General features: G+C 45.3%; 1 protein-coding gene across 1 annotated transcript; it reads left to right on the top strand.

Moving 5' to 3' along the window:
- The first annotated feature begins 1,887 nt into the window (after positions 1 to 1,887).
- LOC123124207 (uncharacterized) lies at positions 1,888 to 2,964 on the top strand. The gene is made up of 2 exons (XM_044544869.1): positions 1,888 to 2,194; positions 2,277 to 2,964. Exons 1-2 carry the CDS (start codon positions 2,102 to 2,104, stop codon positions 2,637 to 2,639), a joined length of 456 nt encoding a protein of 151 aa, XP_044400804.1. The 5' UTR covers positions 1,888 to 2,101; the 3' UTR covers positions 2,640 to 2,964.
- Positions 2,965 to 16,401: the final 13,437 nt, after the last annotated feature.

The following is a 16,401-nucleotide window of genomic DNA, read 5'->3' as shown; positions in this document are numbered from 1 at the left end:
AAAAGTATAAGGAAAAAGGTTCCGACAGCAGCTTGTCTCGACTACTGGCTCGATCAACAGGTGGACACGTGGGCCTCCATCGATGTGCATGCATGCATGCACGGCTGGCTGCGCGGGATCTTATCCGTCGATCGCCTTTTCGCCTGTGATGCGCATGTGCTCTGGCTTTCGGTTGTTCCGTTCTTGGCCTTTTGGCCGGACACGTATGCATGTGAATGAACATTGCAAAGTTCGTTAACACGTCGGATCGACGGATTAATCAACGAAAACCATGCATGGTCCATTGCGTGCATGTAGGGTACGTCCGGTACCATCGTCGATGTTGAGTGAAATGCATCATGATTGGAAGTTTTCCTCGCCAAAAAAAGAAGAAGAAGAGTGAAATAAATCACAGACTATAATACCATTCCTTGGTGCCAAGTTAATTAGCCATAAATGTATGAAAGTGCACATTTGAACTCTGATAGCGCAAGTGAGTCACCACGACCACATCTACGGATAATCTAATATGTGTAGGTTAGCTGAAGGATACAGAATACATGTCTTAAGCTAACTTTAATCAAAGAGGCAATTACAATAAGGTCGACACTCTTAGTTTGACTATTAACCAAGAATGACTCTTATTTAGTACTCCCTCCGTTCCATAACGTAAGACATTTTTTAACACTAATATAGTGTCAAAAAATGTCTTACATTATGGGACGAAGGGAGCAAAAGTCAATTGTATTCTCCCTCGGCCCGCCCTCTCCTCCACACTAGCAGCAATAGCGCAGCCACGTCAGAGCCACGCTCCGGGTCAATCTCACAATTACAGGGTCAAACGGTGCAACTGCAGTTATAGTTAGTGAAGGATCGTGCCGCGACACTTCGGCTGTGTTTGGTTGGACAGATTGTCCCAACTTCTGCTTTTTAGAAGCTAAAAGCTAACCAAAGGGATAAATTATCGAAGTAGCTTCTAATAATCTGTAGCTTTTACGTAGTATAAATTTCACAGCTGAGGTACCCCCAACTTTTACAGCTTCTAAACCAACCACTTTCAGCTGTCCCCATAATAATTGATGGTATTTACCCACCAATGCCACTCCCAAGTCATACCTGTTCAATCTCTTCTTCTCAACTCTCGCAGAAGGCAGGAACGAAGCAACAGATCGATCTAGGGTTGGCCGCCGCCACCGCCCGCCAACGCCGCCGGCTCCGGCGATCCTCCGCCGCCGCCTGCTCCGGCGAACCTCCGCTGCCGCCCGCTCCGGCGAACCTCCGCTGCCGCCCGCTCCGTTCCAAGGTAAAATTTCTACAACCTCCTCCCTCCTCCATGCTCCTCCCTCCCCTTGCTGTTACCGGCGGCCCAGCTCCGGCCAGCCATCCTCGCCGGCGCACCAGCCACTCCTAGTACCCCCAAGTCCCTCCTCCCTCCTCCCTCCTCCCTCCTCCACACTTTATCCATCCTTCGTCTATCCTCCTCCCTGCTCGCCCCTTCCGGCCCACCTGTTCCCGGTGGCCTAGGTCCGTCCGGCCGGCCGGCGGCGTCAGCTCACCGGCCTCAGTCCTCCTAGCCCTCTCCCCAATTCCCTGCTCCCTCCCCCTCTCCTTCCTCCTCACCCTCCCTGTTTAGGTTTCCTTTGAATTTTTTGCACAATTTTATTTATGTAATGTTTAATTGCTTGTATACATGATATGTACAGAAGCTGAACATGATATACCTATTTTTTTTGTGATGTATAAGCTTGCATGACATGCCATCTAAAAAGACAGCAAACAACATTCACAAAAATTTCTTGTACATAGATATTATGTTTGATACTTGTACATACTATTTGAGTACTTGCTGCTATTATGTAATGCATTATTCTTGATACGTGCTTTTATCATATTGCTTTATTGAAGTATGACTGAGAAGGCGGTGTGGGATGATGCCCATCTCAAGAAACTCATTGAAATATTGAGAGAAGAGGTTGAAAAGGGGAATAGGCCATTAGGTTATTTAAACAAGAGGGGTTGGGAAAACGTTTTGGAGAAATGGGAAGCTAGAACGGGAAAGAAGTATCCCAAGGATAAATTCAAAAACAAGTGGGATGCCATAAAAAATGAGTACACTTGGTTCATGGAGTTGAAAAATGAAGCAACTGGGCTTGGATGGGATGATGCGAAGAGAACCGTTGATTGCTCTAAAGAATGGTGGGATGAACATATCAAGGTAGGACTAGCCATTTTGTTTTTCATTTGGCATGGTTCTATATGGTTGCATTATCTCACTTGTACATTAAAATCCATTTCAGAGATGCCAAGAGAGTACAGGAAAGAAATGCAATCATATGAAGTTCAAAAAACAGGGACCAAAGCACCTTGAAGATTTGCACATCATATTTGACAAAGTACATGTTACTGGGGCTAGTGCTTCTTGTGCTGGAGATATATCTTCTGATGGATCAAGTGATGATAATGCGGTTCCTTTCCAGAAGCCCGATGGTAGTGCTGAAATGAAGTTGGCATCTTCGAAGAAACCAAAACCAAGCAAGAAGCGCAAGCAACCTTCTAACGCAAATGAGGAGAAGGAAAGAGAAGAGTCCATTCTTACGATTGTACAAGCAGACATGCGAGAAAATAGAAAGTGGAGTGGAGAAGATAACTTCAAGTGTTGAAGCATCATCCGCTCCTCTCACAAACCATGTTCCCACCATTTCAGAAGTAATGAAGATGGTCAAAGAATGTGGTGTGAAGGAAAAAACTGCTCTCATGCACACAACCCTCACTCTTATAGTGAAGCCCGAGTTTAGGAAAATCTTCAATGTTCTTGAAACAAAAGAAGGGAGGTTTGATTTTTTGGAGAGGGAGCATGAGAAGGAGATGTTGAAGCACGTGTAGTGAATCATATTTGTTTATGTTATAGACCTATATTTGCTTTCATTGTGGACCAAATTTGGTTATTTGTGGACCATATTTGCTTTCGTTGTGGATGTAATTGCTTTTGTCGTGGACCATATTTGCTTATGTTGGTTTACCATATTTATGTTGTGACAAATATTTACTCCTGTTGTTTACCATATTTATGTTGTGAGAAATATGTGCTCGTGTTGTTTTACCTTATTTATGTTGTGAGAAATATTTGCTCGTGTTGTTTACTATATTTATGTTGTGAGAAATATTTGCTTGTGTTGTTTTACAATATTTATGTTGCGAGAAATAATTGCTCGTGTAGTCTGGTCATATTTATGTGATGCCCATGAATATTTTAACATTTTTATATTGTTATGTAGATGGATGCAAGAATGCAAGAAGTGGCCATAAACGGACAGGAGGGAATGAAACTTCTAGCTGAACTTGCGAATCAGGCTGCTATCATGGGAAACCTAGGTAACCTCTATGTTGAGCGATACTTGAACAAAACATACAGAGTGCCTCAGCAAACAGGACTTCAATGGGTCATGGAGTGTTACGGTCGACCTAGATACTTTTATAAAATGTTTCGAATGGGCAATGATGTTTTCATGGCACTTCATGATTTGCTTGTCTCTGCATATGGTTTGACGTCAACCACTAATGTTTCATCAATTGAGTCACTGGCCATGTTCTTATGGATTGTTGGAGGCCCTCAATCATTTGCTCAAGCTGAGAACCGTTTTGTACGATCACTTTGGACAGTTCATACAAAGTTTAAGGAAGTTTTGTTATGTTTGCGCAAGTTAGCGAAAGATAACATCAAACCTAGAGATCCTACTTTTAGGCATGAGCATGAAAAGATTAAGGAAGAGCGTTTCTGGCCTCATTTCAAAGGCGCTATTGGTGCCATAGATGGATCACATGTGCCAGTTTCAGTGCCTGCAGATGATGCGGTTAACCATAGATGTCGACATGGTTTCACATCTCAGAATGTGCTTGCAGTATGTGACTTTGACATGAGGTTTACGTTTGTGGTTGCGGGTTGGCCGGGCTGTGCACATGATACAAGGGTCTTGAATCATGCATTAGCACACTTCCCTTCATTTCCTATACCACCCAAAGGTATAATATAGTAACTGATGTCATCATTAATTATATTCTTATGTGTGACGCTAACTTTGTGTTCTTTTTCAGGGAAATACTATCTTGTCGACTCTGGGTATCCAAACCGAACGGGATACCTTGCTCCTTTTAAGGGGAGTACATACCATCTGCTCGAATTTCGTCTTCGCCGTCATCGTCCACCTGAAGGGAAGTACGAGTTGTTTAACTTTTCACATTCATCCCTTCAAAATGTTGTTGAGCGTGCTTTCGGGGTACTCAAGCAGAAATGGCGCATCTTGAAAGGGGTCCCAAGTTTCTCACCTCGTACACAGAAGCATATCATCATTGCTTGCATGGCATTGCATAATTTCATTCGTGATAGCAAGTTGAGTGACAAAGTTTTTGATAAATGTGATGCCGATGATGAGTATGTACCTCCAGTGCTACGAAAGGAGGTGGCACCAACACAAGCGGATCCCGTTGAAGAAGAGGAGAACGAAGATAGCATGAACAATATTCGTAGTAGGATAGCTGATGCTTGTCTTGCCATGGCAAGATAAGTTAGTTATGTCGATGAAGGTCATCATCATGTGAACCATATGTGTTTCTCTATGCTCCACGTCTTCCATAATAATATTATGGTGTATCTATATGTTTGGATATATGAAACATCAAACCATAATCGTTAAATTGCATGTGTTACCTATGAGTCATCTTAATTGTCATAATTTTCCTTTGCAAAATGGACGTTCAATTGCCTACCATATATGTATCACTGCTCTACGGTCAACAAGGAAATTAACATATTTCACTATGGCCTAAGGGGCATCATAGAACATTCACAGTCAAATCTACAGTTTCACAGTTGTTTCAACCAAACGACCTCCAGCTTTTCCACAGCAGAATGTTCACAACAGTTTTTTCACAGCTCACAACAGCTTTTACAGAATCTGCAGCTCAACCAAACACATCCTTCATGCCATGGCCCGTGTTGCCTGGGTCCTAACTACAAACCCTGATTAGCATTTAGCAGTCCTCTGATATATTGCGTTTGTAGGAGCACACCAAGATATGGCCGGCTCCTCCCCCTCCTCCAAGAAAAAGTTAGGGTTCTTGTCTGTCGCCGGCGCCGCCGCAGGTTCGCCTCGTCTCCGGTGGCCCTAGGGCCATGGGGTGCGGTGGATCATGGCAAGGGCCGGCGGGGGGCTTCGATTTTAGTCGTTCATTTCTGTTTTGTTAGGGTTTGTGTCCTGTTCAGGAAGACGAGATGGCGACGGCTCCCTGAAGATGGAATAAACGTCTCCCCGCCTAGCCCCCGTTTCGTCGGTGCGTCTAGCATCGTTTGTGGGTGTGTGGAGGTGTGTCTCCGACGGATCCATCTTTGGTGGATTTGCTCGGATCTCGTCGTTGTTTCGTGTGTCTTTAGGTTGGATCCTTCGGATCAACATTATTCTTCATTGGCGGCGGTTGCTGTTCTGGTGCGCTGGTCCTATAGGGCCTTAGCACGATGACTTCCCGACTGTCTACTACAACAAGTTGTGTCCAACTCTGGCGATGATGGTGGCTCGCCTTCGACTCGCTTCAGTGTGTGTAGTCGTCGCTGGCTGGTCTATGAATCTGGATGTAATTTTTATTATTTCTGGTATACGTTGTACTGCCATGATTAAAAACGAATAGATTGAAAGTTTTCTAAAAAAATCACTCGGTGTATGTTTTTTTGTTTTTTGCAAGGGGTCGGTACAAGCCTATGCATGATGAGGAACTTGGACGAGATAACCTTAGCATTCATATTCAAACCATGATGCTCACAATTACGCATGTCAATGTCTTTTAGTACAAAAAAAGTGCATTTGCCTCAAGAAGTGGGCACCTAATTAAGATCCGCAAATGCTATTACATTATGTGGGACGGGGACACATCCTTAGAGCATCTTCGACCCGTGCTAAAAAAAATTGCAGCGCTGAAATAGTGTTTTTGCACGCGCGGGAGGGTGGTTGCTTTTTCAGGCGCTGCAAAATTTAGCGCGCCGTTGTAGCGTTTCCACCAGGCGCGGTAAAATCCAGCGTGCGCGTCCAGCCAATGCTTAGAAAATATGAAACAACACATACCAATTTGCAATACGAAGCAAGATGATCTCAAACATTAAAAAATATGCAGAATCATGAGTTGAGCAACATAGCATAGTTCAAATTCATGGCATAGTTCAAAATCACCTAACCACAAGCAAGTTCATGACAAATAAGTTCACACATACGAATGAGACATCAAGAATCATGTCCCATCTTCTTCCTCCTCTTCTCCATCTTCAAGCGCCCCATCGTCATTGGAAACTCGGACGGTGTTCGCACTATCTCCATAGGCATCACGCGGAGGCATGTGAGGCACACCGGAAGCCATGCGTCCACCCATGTCACCTGAAGGTGTTCCCATGCTTCCCATGAGAGACCCAAAACTCATGCCTCCCATGGTAGCTCTCAAGCCACCCATGCCTCCCGTAGGTGCTCCCATGCCCCCCATGCCGCACATGGCGTCCATGGCTCCCATGCTTGTTCTCATGCCTCCTATGGTAGCTCTCAGGCCTCCCAAGCCTCCCATGGTAGCTCCCATGCCTCCCACGGTAGTTCCCATGCCTCCCATGCATCCCATGCCCATCAATCGTTTTTGGACCAAGACTTGATCACGGCAAAGGTTGATGTACTCCTTTTGCCTATCATCGAAGTTAGTTGTGTCCATGAAGAACAAGTACTTCTCATATTCCAATAATCTAGCTTGCTCCTCCATGGCCAATTTCTTCTCCTCCAATGCCACATTCCTCTTCTCGGCTGCCACCCTCCTTTCCTCGGTCACCAACCTCCTCTCCACGGCCGCCGACTCTTGGCTCCTTGCCACTCTCCTCTCCTCGTTTGCTTCCTTTCTTGCCTCCACAATGGCCTCCATAGTATTCTTTATCTCATCATTTGGTCTTTTTGGCTTGGAGTAGGCAACCGAGTTTGGTGCAGGGATCCTCTTGCCACCATCACTTGATGCATCATCATCATCATCCACATCAATAGTTGCCTTGCGTTTCTTTGGCACCTCTAGGACATCATGGTTCTTCCATTTCTCTTCATCCTTCAACACTTCGTAGCAATGAGGCAACACAAATGCTCTTCCTTTCTTAACCTTGCCTTTCTTGGTCTTCTTCTCTTCTCCTCGAAACAAGTTTTGTGCAATATTGAGCTACAAACAAAAGAACTAGTTACCACTTGAAACACAAAAGATGAAGTATGAACATGGAACATAAAGAAATGGCACTTACCTATCTCCATCATTAATGCCACTTGGGTTTATCTTGTCAACCGACGTCATTGTCGCTGCCCACTTTTGACAATCTTTGTTGATCGTCGACCATCGGGAGCGAAGAGATCTATTAGTGAGCTCAATTCCACTCTTGTTGTGTGTATCAAAGTACTCCTTCATCCTAAACCAATATGTATCTCTAGTTTGGTCCGTCCCAACGGTGGCATCCATAGACACATTCAACCATGTCTTGCATAGCAAGATGTCTTCCTCCACAGTGTAGTGGCACGCCCTTCCTTTCGGTGCATCGACCATACCCTCACCCTCCTCATCCACTTCATATTCATGCTCATCTTGATGCACTTCATTGGTTTGAGACCAATGGGATTGTTGGAGCCAACACCCATAGTTGACATATATGTGTCATCATTGAAACTGCAAAGTATGGTAAAGAAAACTAATCAAGCTATTCATATGTATACATTTATCTAACAACAACAACAACAAAAAACAAAAAAAAAATTGTACCTTGTGGGCATTTCATCAAACACCATGTGCGCATCGGCCGCTGGCAACAAATTGCGAGCTATCCGGCGCTTCGGGCCGCGGAGGCGCGGCAGAATGCGCTACCGGATTCTTCTTCATGCGCCTAGAAGCGCCGTCCACTTTCCTCTTCTTTTGGGCCGCCGTCGCTGCTGCCGCCATCGGTCGGTTGGAAGTAGAGCTCCGTGGCTTCGCCGTGGGCGGCGGCGCGACGCCACCCTGCGAGGTCGCCCGGGGTGCCATGAAAAGGCCGCGTGCGAGGCAGGTGCTTGGAGCCGGTGCGGCACTGGCGGTGAAGCTGGAGGTCAACCCCGCGCTAGGGTTTGCGGCGGCAACGACGGAGGGTCACCGGTGTAGGGAGGGGTTTGGGGGATGTCGGCGCGGCCGTCCATTGCTGAAATTTTGCTGGCAGCGATGCGGGCCGGGGCGAAGGCGGGTGCGGCCGTAGAATTCAGGCGGCGGTTCCTCGCTCGCGCGCAAATGATCCTTGTTCAGCACGCAGGAGCTGGCGCACCAAATACCCAGCGTGCGATGCAGTTTTCCTCAGCGTGCTGAATCTTTGTTTACCGCGCGCGGGATTATAGCGCGCCTGCTGGAGCGCTACTTTCGGTTGCACGCGCGCTATATAGCAGTTTTATCCAACACGCGGCTTATTTAGCGCGTCTGTTGGAGATGCTCATAGCAAGGTAGGCTACAAAACCACTGTTGTGAAGCGAATAGGAACAAGATGAATGGAACCAACAAAACCTTGTTCCCTAGATTCCATATCACCGCCAAAAACAAATAAACATAAAAATGTATCAAAATTACATGCACAGTTGATCAATGGTTCTCTCGCCTCTCGAGGCTGTATCAATGCTTAAAAATGACACCAACCAATCAATATATATTGTGTTGCTTGGAAAATACACATTACACATGCGCCCACTTATGTCCACCCATGCGACAGATTCTATCGGGGTTCCTCCTCCATACAGAGAGAGGAGATTCATGATTGCAGCAATCTTCTATCTCATGTTGACATCATCAGTAAGAATAATTACTAAATATAGAAAATAAAATAATTTAGCTTCCAAACTATTGATTTGACTGGCAATCTATATCTATCATTTTCTTCTCGATGAAGGCTCTAAACTATCATCTCATTCTGTTTTATTTTGATTACATTCTTGTTAGCACATGTAACCACTAGAGGTATTTAGGGTGACATTTGGAATTCATGGACGCGACTATACTGCCCCTCCTGAGAGTGAGAAGGGGCACTCACCCACGGTCGCATGAGCCGGCCATCCCGTTACACCGTCTTAGCTGGTTGATATGCGCTATGGACGATTTTCCTTCTTTTTCTTCCTTATATATGATATATTTCAAAAGGTATATATTTAGAACACAAACTACTGAATAATTTACAAAATGTTTATTGTGCACTGAAATAGTTTATTGGGTATTTTAAAAAGTTCACATTGTATTTAAACTAGGCATTGGGTGTTTCAAAAAGTTTATCATGTATTAAGATATACATTGTGTATTTTTTATAAGTTTATCCTGTATTATAAATATTCATCATGTATTAAAATGCACTTCATCTTAAAAAAAATGATTGTGCATTTTAAAAAGTTCATCATGTAGTTAATAAATGTACATTGTGTATTAGAAAATGTTTTTTGTGTGTAAAAAAATGTTCAAAGTGTAATTAGAAAATGTATCAAGATGTCTTCATAAAATTTATCTTGTATTAAAAACATCCATCATGCATTAAAAATGTCCATGATGTATTAAATACGTATTTATCGTGTATATTGTTTCAATAGTTGCTCATGACCTTTAAAAGTATCATTCAAAAATATGTCATGGCATTTTTTTCACACTTCAAAAAAATTACTCATGAAAATTTAAAAAAAATCCCTGAAATGTAAACTTATGTTCATGAATTTTTTTTATAAAAATATATTCATGACGTACAAAAACTGTTCACCATATATTTGACAAATGTTCCTCATATACTAAAAATATGTTCAACATGCATTGAGCTTATGTTCAAACATGTATTGGGACTTGTATTCACAAAATGTTAAATGTGTATGTGAAATGTTAACATATATTAAAAAACATTCAATGTGTAGTTGAAAAAAATGTCAATATGTATTTTTGTAAAAAGCTTAAAAGTAGTAGAAACCATAGAAAGTATATATCTACAAAGTTGATAAAAATACAAAAAAAGAAAGAAAAGACGGCCGAAACATTTACAAAACTAGGCGGCGGTTCCCAAACCGGGGGCATTTCTAGACAACACTCTACATCCACTCGTCCAGTGGCGGAGCTACGATGGCAGGGCCAAACCAGGCCATGGCCCGCCCAACCAAATAAGAGTTTACTGTAGAGTGGTGCTAATTTTGGGCACTGGGTGCAAATTTTGAGGCGCATATTGTAACCCCCGGATAATTATGCTACAGTAATCCTCTGCTAATGATACCACGTCACCACGATTACTGTTGTTAAACTCCCGTTGATTCAAAAACGATTCAAATTCAAAGTTAAAAGGTAAAGTAAAAAAATAAAAGTTTTCAAATATCAAAACTAAAATGTGCAAGCTATGGCAAATAATTGATAAATATTGTTGGTGACGAAACCAAAATTTTATAAAATGTTTAAGTGCTCAAATGATTAAAACAGTGGCTTGAACAATCATTTAAATGCCTTTTATAATTTCTAAAATGTTAAACTATTTTATTTGTGAGTGAAACTTTTGTGGCAGAGGTATAAATGTTATTACTAGTTTAGAAACTAGTTTTGTATTTTACTTAAACTAAAATACTGTGGAAATTAAATAAAACAGTAAAAGGTTAAAGATAAAAATTTAATAAACAAAAGGATGAAATTAAACTAAACAACCCCCTCCCCTTGGGCCACTTAGCCCACTTAACCACCAGGCCGGCCCATTTCCCCCGCTACCCCCTCCCTACCTGTTCACGGGGGGATCGTGGGCATGGCCGATGCCCGCCACCGCACCGATCGACGCCGTGGCGGCCATCCACCGGCGCCGCCCCGCCTATATTAGCCGGCGCCCCTTCCCCGGCTAAAACCCTAGCTACTACCCCCCGCCTCCGCCTCTGGCCAACCTGGTCGCGCCCGCCGTGGCTCCCCCGCCTAGCCCCGCGCATCGCCCCCCCCCCCGCTGCTGGCCCAAGGCCGCCGCCCCCCTCTGACCCCTGCCCGCACTCGCCTCCGCCGCCCCGCGTTGTCCAGTCGCCGCGGCAGCTGCCCGCCTCCGCCAGCCTCTGCCGCGCGCGCACTCGCGACCCCCCCTTGCTGCCTCCGATGGTCGCTTCTGGCCGCCGACTCCCCGCCGCCCGCTCGCCGCAGCGCCTCTGCCTGCCGCTGCCGTCTGCCCGCCTCAACCCGCCGTCGGCCGCGCCCTGGCCTCGGCTCGCGACCGCGGCCGCGCCCCTGACTGCCCGCTCGTGCCAGGCTCCCCCACCGCGCTGCCCGCCCCCACGCGCTTTCGCCGGAGCCCCGCCCCAGCTCACCGACCTCGCCGCGGTGCCCGGCGGGCTCCACCGTCGCAGGTGGCCTCGCCCCACGCTCGGGCACAGCGCCCCTCGGGCACGGGCGCCCGCACCCGTTAATGCCGCCCCGCTGGCCCCTGTGACACTGCCTGAGGGCCCCACGCCCTTGTAAAAAAAGAGAATTAAAAAAAACATAATAATAAATTAACTTAATTAACTCGGGATTAATTAGCCTAATCACTAGATTAGTTGAAACTGTTTTAGTTAACTAGGCACAGTCAATGACAGGGGGCCCCACCCCCTGTTGACCAGTCAAATGTTGACTGGTCAACTGGGACCCCCTGGCCCACCTGTCAGCCTCTGGTACACTTCTGTGTACGCAGAGCTGGGTGCACATAGCGTTTTAGCTATTTAATTTCGAATTAATAACAATTTCAGAATATTGCTAAAACTTTAGAAAATCATAGAAAATAATCCGTAACTCGGATGAAAAAGTTTTTTACATGAAAGTTGCTCAGAACGACGAGACGAATCGGTATACGCTCTCCGTTCATCTGTCACATGCCCCTAGCATAGCGAACATCGAACTTTTCCCCTCCGGTTTGTCTGTTCGAAAATGCCTAACTCCGGGAAAACTTTCCCGGATGTTATCCCCCTTCGCCGGTATCGCGTAGTACTGCGTTAGAACACGCCTAGTGCTTCTTATTGTCATGTCATGCATCTGTGTGCCTTATATTTACCGTTTCTTCCTCCTCTTCTCTCCGGTAGACCCCGAGACCGCTGCTGATGCCCCTGTGATCGACTACGTCGACGACGACCCTTCTTCCCTTTCAGCGGAGCTTCCAGGCAAGCCCCCCCCTTTGATCATCCCGATATCGCCCATTCCATTCTCTCATGCTTGCATTACATTTTTCTACTGTTATTGTTTGCTCCTATTCTGATGCATAGCCTGCTTTTGTAACCTGCTTATTGTTACCCACCTGCTTATCCTAAACTGCTTAGTATAGGTTGGTTAGTGATCCATCAGTGACCCTCACCTTGTCCTTGTTTCCCTTGCTTCATCATCGGCGACTCGATCAAACGTGATCGACGACCAGAGCCCGACACCTCACATCACATCACGCCCCTTTTGTTGCTCGACTCTGCAGAGCTACTATCGAGTGCCGAGGGTGATCCCTCATAACACACTCCTGATGATAATTCTGTAGTGTAGCTATTCGGTCGTGGTCATCGAGGGTGCTTTCCTCTTTCACCATTCCCGATATGGCTCTGTCGTTCAACACCTCAAGTGTGAACCTCGAGGGTGGTCCCACTTACGTTCACCTTGATGATTACATTGAGTGGAATCCACCGGGGGTGATTCCTCAAGTTTTCCCCTTGATGCCTGGACACACGGTTACCTTGACTTTACTTGAGACCGTTGTGAAAGCCGGGCGGGCCCGGAGAGCACCCGTGTGATGTGACGGTGGCGGCTGGCTGTTTAGCAGTATCACCCAGGGGGGTGATAGCTCCGGACTTGTCCCGACAGTCGTCACTACTTTAATTGTTAATGCACTAACAGGTTTGGGTATTTGTTCTGAATTGGCCTTTGGCCTTTACGCACTAACCACCACGCGAGAATAGATATGGGCCTCGACGACGTAGTATCAGCCGAAGCTTTGTCAGACGTCCAGTTCAGCATTATGGCACGGTCGGATCGTGCTGGCCATCCGAGGCGGCGCTGGTATTCACCCTGCACACAACGACCCGGAGTGCAACGGGCGATGGGCCCAGACCCCGGAGTGCTTAGGATGTAGACCGGAGGGGACCTCTTTGCTGAGCCTAGGTAGGGCTACGACGTGTTGATCTTCCGAGGCCGGGCATTGACCCAGAAAAGTGTGTCCGGCTAGAGAGATCGAGCGTGCTGGAAAACGTGGTGCACCCCTGCAGGGAAGATATATATTCGAATATCGTGTCCACGGTAATGGACGTTCAGACTTGTATCCTGATCTTATACAACTAGAAATGGATACTTGATATGTGATGGATATGTGGCTCCGAGATTGCTTTCTCGCAGGGAGTCGAGGAAGGATCTCTGGGCATTAATTCTACAACATGCTTGTTAATCATAAACTGCTATTCTTTACTCTTCTACATGCTGCAAGATGCTTGGAGCTGCTTGAAGATGCTAGTCTTCGATAGGCTAGGCCTTCCCCTCTATTCTGGCATTCTGCAGTTCAGTCCACAGATACAACCCTTCCATTTGATACCAATGCATACTTAGTATAGATCTGATGCTTGCGAGTACTTTGGATGAGTACTCACGGTTGCTTTGCTCCCCCGTTTCCCCCTTCCATCTCCTTTCTGGTTGATGCAACCAGATGGTGGCCCCCAGGAGTTAGATGCCACCCCCGACGACTACTGCTACTACCTTGAGGGTGCCTACTACTACGTGGAGCCCGCCGACGACCAGGAGTAGTTAGGAGGTCCCAGGCAGGAGGCCTTGCCTCTTCGATCGTTGATGTTTGTGCTAGCCTTCTTAAGGTAAAACTTGTTTAACTTATGTCTGTACTTTGCTTCCGCTGACTCGCTTATGTATCGAGCTATGTATTCGAGCCCTCGAGGCCCCTGGCTTGTAATATGGAGCTTGTATGACTTTCATTTGTGTCTAGAGTTGTGTTGTGATATCTTCCCGTGAGTCCCTTATCTTGATCGTACACGTTTGCGTGTATGATTAGTGTACGATTGAATCGGGGGTGTCACAAGTTGGTATCAGAGCCGACTGCCTGTAGGAATCCCCTTTCCAACTCCTTGGCCGAAGTTGAGTCTGGTCTTAAAAAAACCTCTTTTACTAACATGGCTGTGTGGCTTACGTGCCCACGTCGCCATTGGGTGGTATTATGATCTTTTACTCCTCGACCTTTACTCTGGGATTCTGATCTCTCTTCTACTCGGGTTAAATGATTTTACTAACTCCAACATTAGGATCTCGTAATCACATTCACCCGGAGAGCTGGATTATCTACAACTATTCCTTTGAATTGTATTATTGAATAATACTCGCATCATCATTTGACATCCTTGAACTTCCTTATTTCAGATGCGTCCCGCAACGCAGATCGTCCGCCAGACCATGGTGATGACCCACAAGTATAGGGTATCTATCGTAGTCCTTTCGATAAGTAAGAGTGTCGAACCCACGAGGAGCAGAAGGAAATGATAAGCGGTTTTCAGCAAGGTATTCTCTGCAAGCACTGAAATTATAGGTAATAAATAGTTTTGTGATAAGATAATTTGTAACGAGCAACAAGTAACAAAAGTAAATAAAGTGCAGAAAGGTGGCCCAATCCTTTTTGTAGCAAAGGACAAGCCTGGACAAACTCTTATATAAAGAAAAGCGCTCCCGAGGACACATGGGAATTATCGTCAAGCTAGTTTTCGTCACGTTCATATGATTCGCGTTCGGTACTTTGATAATTTGATATGTGGGTGGACCGGTGCTTGGGTGCTGTCCTTACTTGGACAAGCATCCCACTTATGATTAACTCCTATTGCAAGCATCCACAACTACAAAAGAAGTATTAAGGTAAACCTAACCATAGCATGAAACATATGGATCCAAATCAGCCCCTTACGAAGCAACGCATAAACTAGGGTTTAAGCTTTTGTCTCTCTAGCAACCCATCATCTACTTATTACTTCCCAATGCCTTACTCTAGGCCCAAATAATGGTGAAGTGTCATGTAGTCGACGTTCACATGACACCACTAGAGGAGAGACAACATACATCTCATCAAAATATCGAACGAATACCAAATTCACATGACTACTAATAGCAAGACTTTGCCCATGTCCTCAGGAACAAACGTAACTACTCACAAAGCATATTCATGTTCATAATCAGAGGAGTATTAATATGCATATAGGATCTGAACATATGATCTTCCACCAAATAAACCAACTAGCATCAACTACAAGGAGTAATCAACACTACTAGCAACCTACAGGTACCAATCCCGGACTTAGAGATAAGAATTGGATACAAGAGATGAACTAGGGTTTGAGAGGAGATGGTGCTAGTGAAGATGTTGATGGAGATTGGCCCCCTCCCGATGAGAGGAGCGTTGGTGATGACGATGGCGATGATTTTCCCCTCCCGGAGGGGAGTGTCCCCGGCAGAACAGCTCTGCCGGAGCCCTAGATTGGTTCCGCCTCGTGGCGGCGGAGTCTCGTCCCGAAAGCTTGCTTATGATTTTTCTTCGGACGAAAGACTTCATATAGCAGAAGATGGGCATCGGAGGGCCGCTAGGGGGCCCACGAGGCAGGGGGCGCGCCCCCACCCTCGTGCCCAGGGTGTGGGTCCCCTCTGGTATTTCTTCTGCTCAATATTTTTTATTATTTCCAAAAATAACTTCCGTGGAGTTTCAGGACTTTTGGGGTTGTGCAGAATAGGTCTCTAATATTTGCTCCTTTTCCAGCCCAGAATTCCAGCTGCCGGCATTCTCCCTCCTTATGTAAACCTTGTAAAATAAGAGAGAATAGGCATAAGTATTGTGATATAATGTGTAATAACAAGCCATAATGCAATAAATATCGATATAAAAGCATGATGCAAAATGGACGTATCAACTCCCCCAAGCTTAGACCTCGCTTGTCCTCAAGCGGAAGCCGATAACGATAAATATGACCACATGTTTAGAGGTAGAGGTGTCGATAAAATAAAATACGGACATGAGGGCATCATGATTATTCTTATAACAGCAACATATATAGATATTGTCATATGATTTCTTATGCTCAAGTAATAATCTATTCACAATGTCAAGTATGAATCAGAAACTTCATTGAGAACCAACAAACTATAATCTCAGTCATTGCAATTTATCATAACACCGGAAAGAGTCTATGTCAGAGCTTTTCAGCAAGTTCACATACTCAACTATCATTTAGTCTTTCACAATTGCTAACACTCACGCAATACTTGTGGTTACGGAGTTTTAATCGGACACAGAGAAAGATAGGGGCTTATAGTTTCGCCTCCCAACCTCTTACCTCAAGGGTAATGTCAACAATAATATTTCATGCTAACTTACATCCAATTGGATATATATAT

Source organism: Triticum aestivum, chromosome 5D (assembly GCF_018294505.1).
Source record: "Triticum aestivum cultivar Chinese Spring chromosome 5D, IWGSC CS RefSeq v2.1, whole genome shotgun sequence".
Taxonomy (NCBI): domain Eukaryota; kingdom Viridiplantae; phylum Streptophyta; class Magnoliopsida; order Poales; family Poaceae; genus Triticum; species Triticum aestivum.
Note: the sequence above shows the minus strand (reverse complement) of the source record. Positions and strands in the feature narration are given on the sequence as shown.

Excerpts from the sequence above, each read along its gene's own strand:
- LOC123124207 (XM_044544869.1), top strand. The coding sequence starts at position 2,102 with ATGGAGTTGAAAAATGAAGCAACTGGGCTTGGATGGGATGATGCGAAG. Across the intron at positions 2,195-2,276 it reads GGTGGGATGAACATATCAAG|AGATGCCAAGAGAGTACAGG; the intron begins GTAGGACTAGCC and ends AATCCATTTCAG.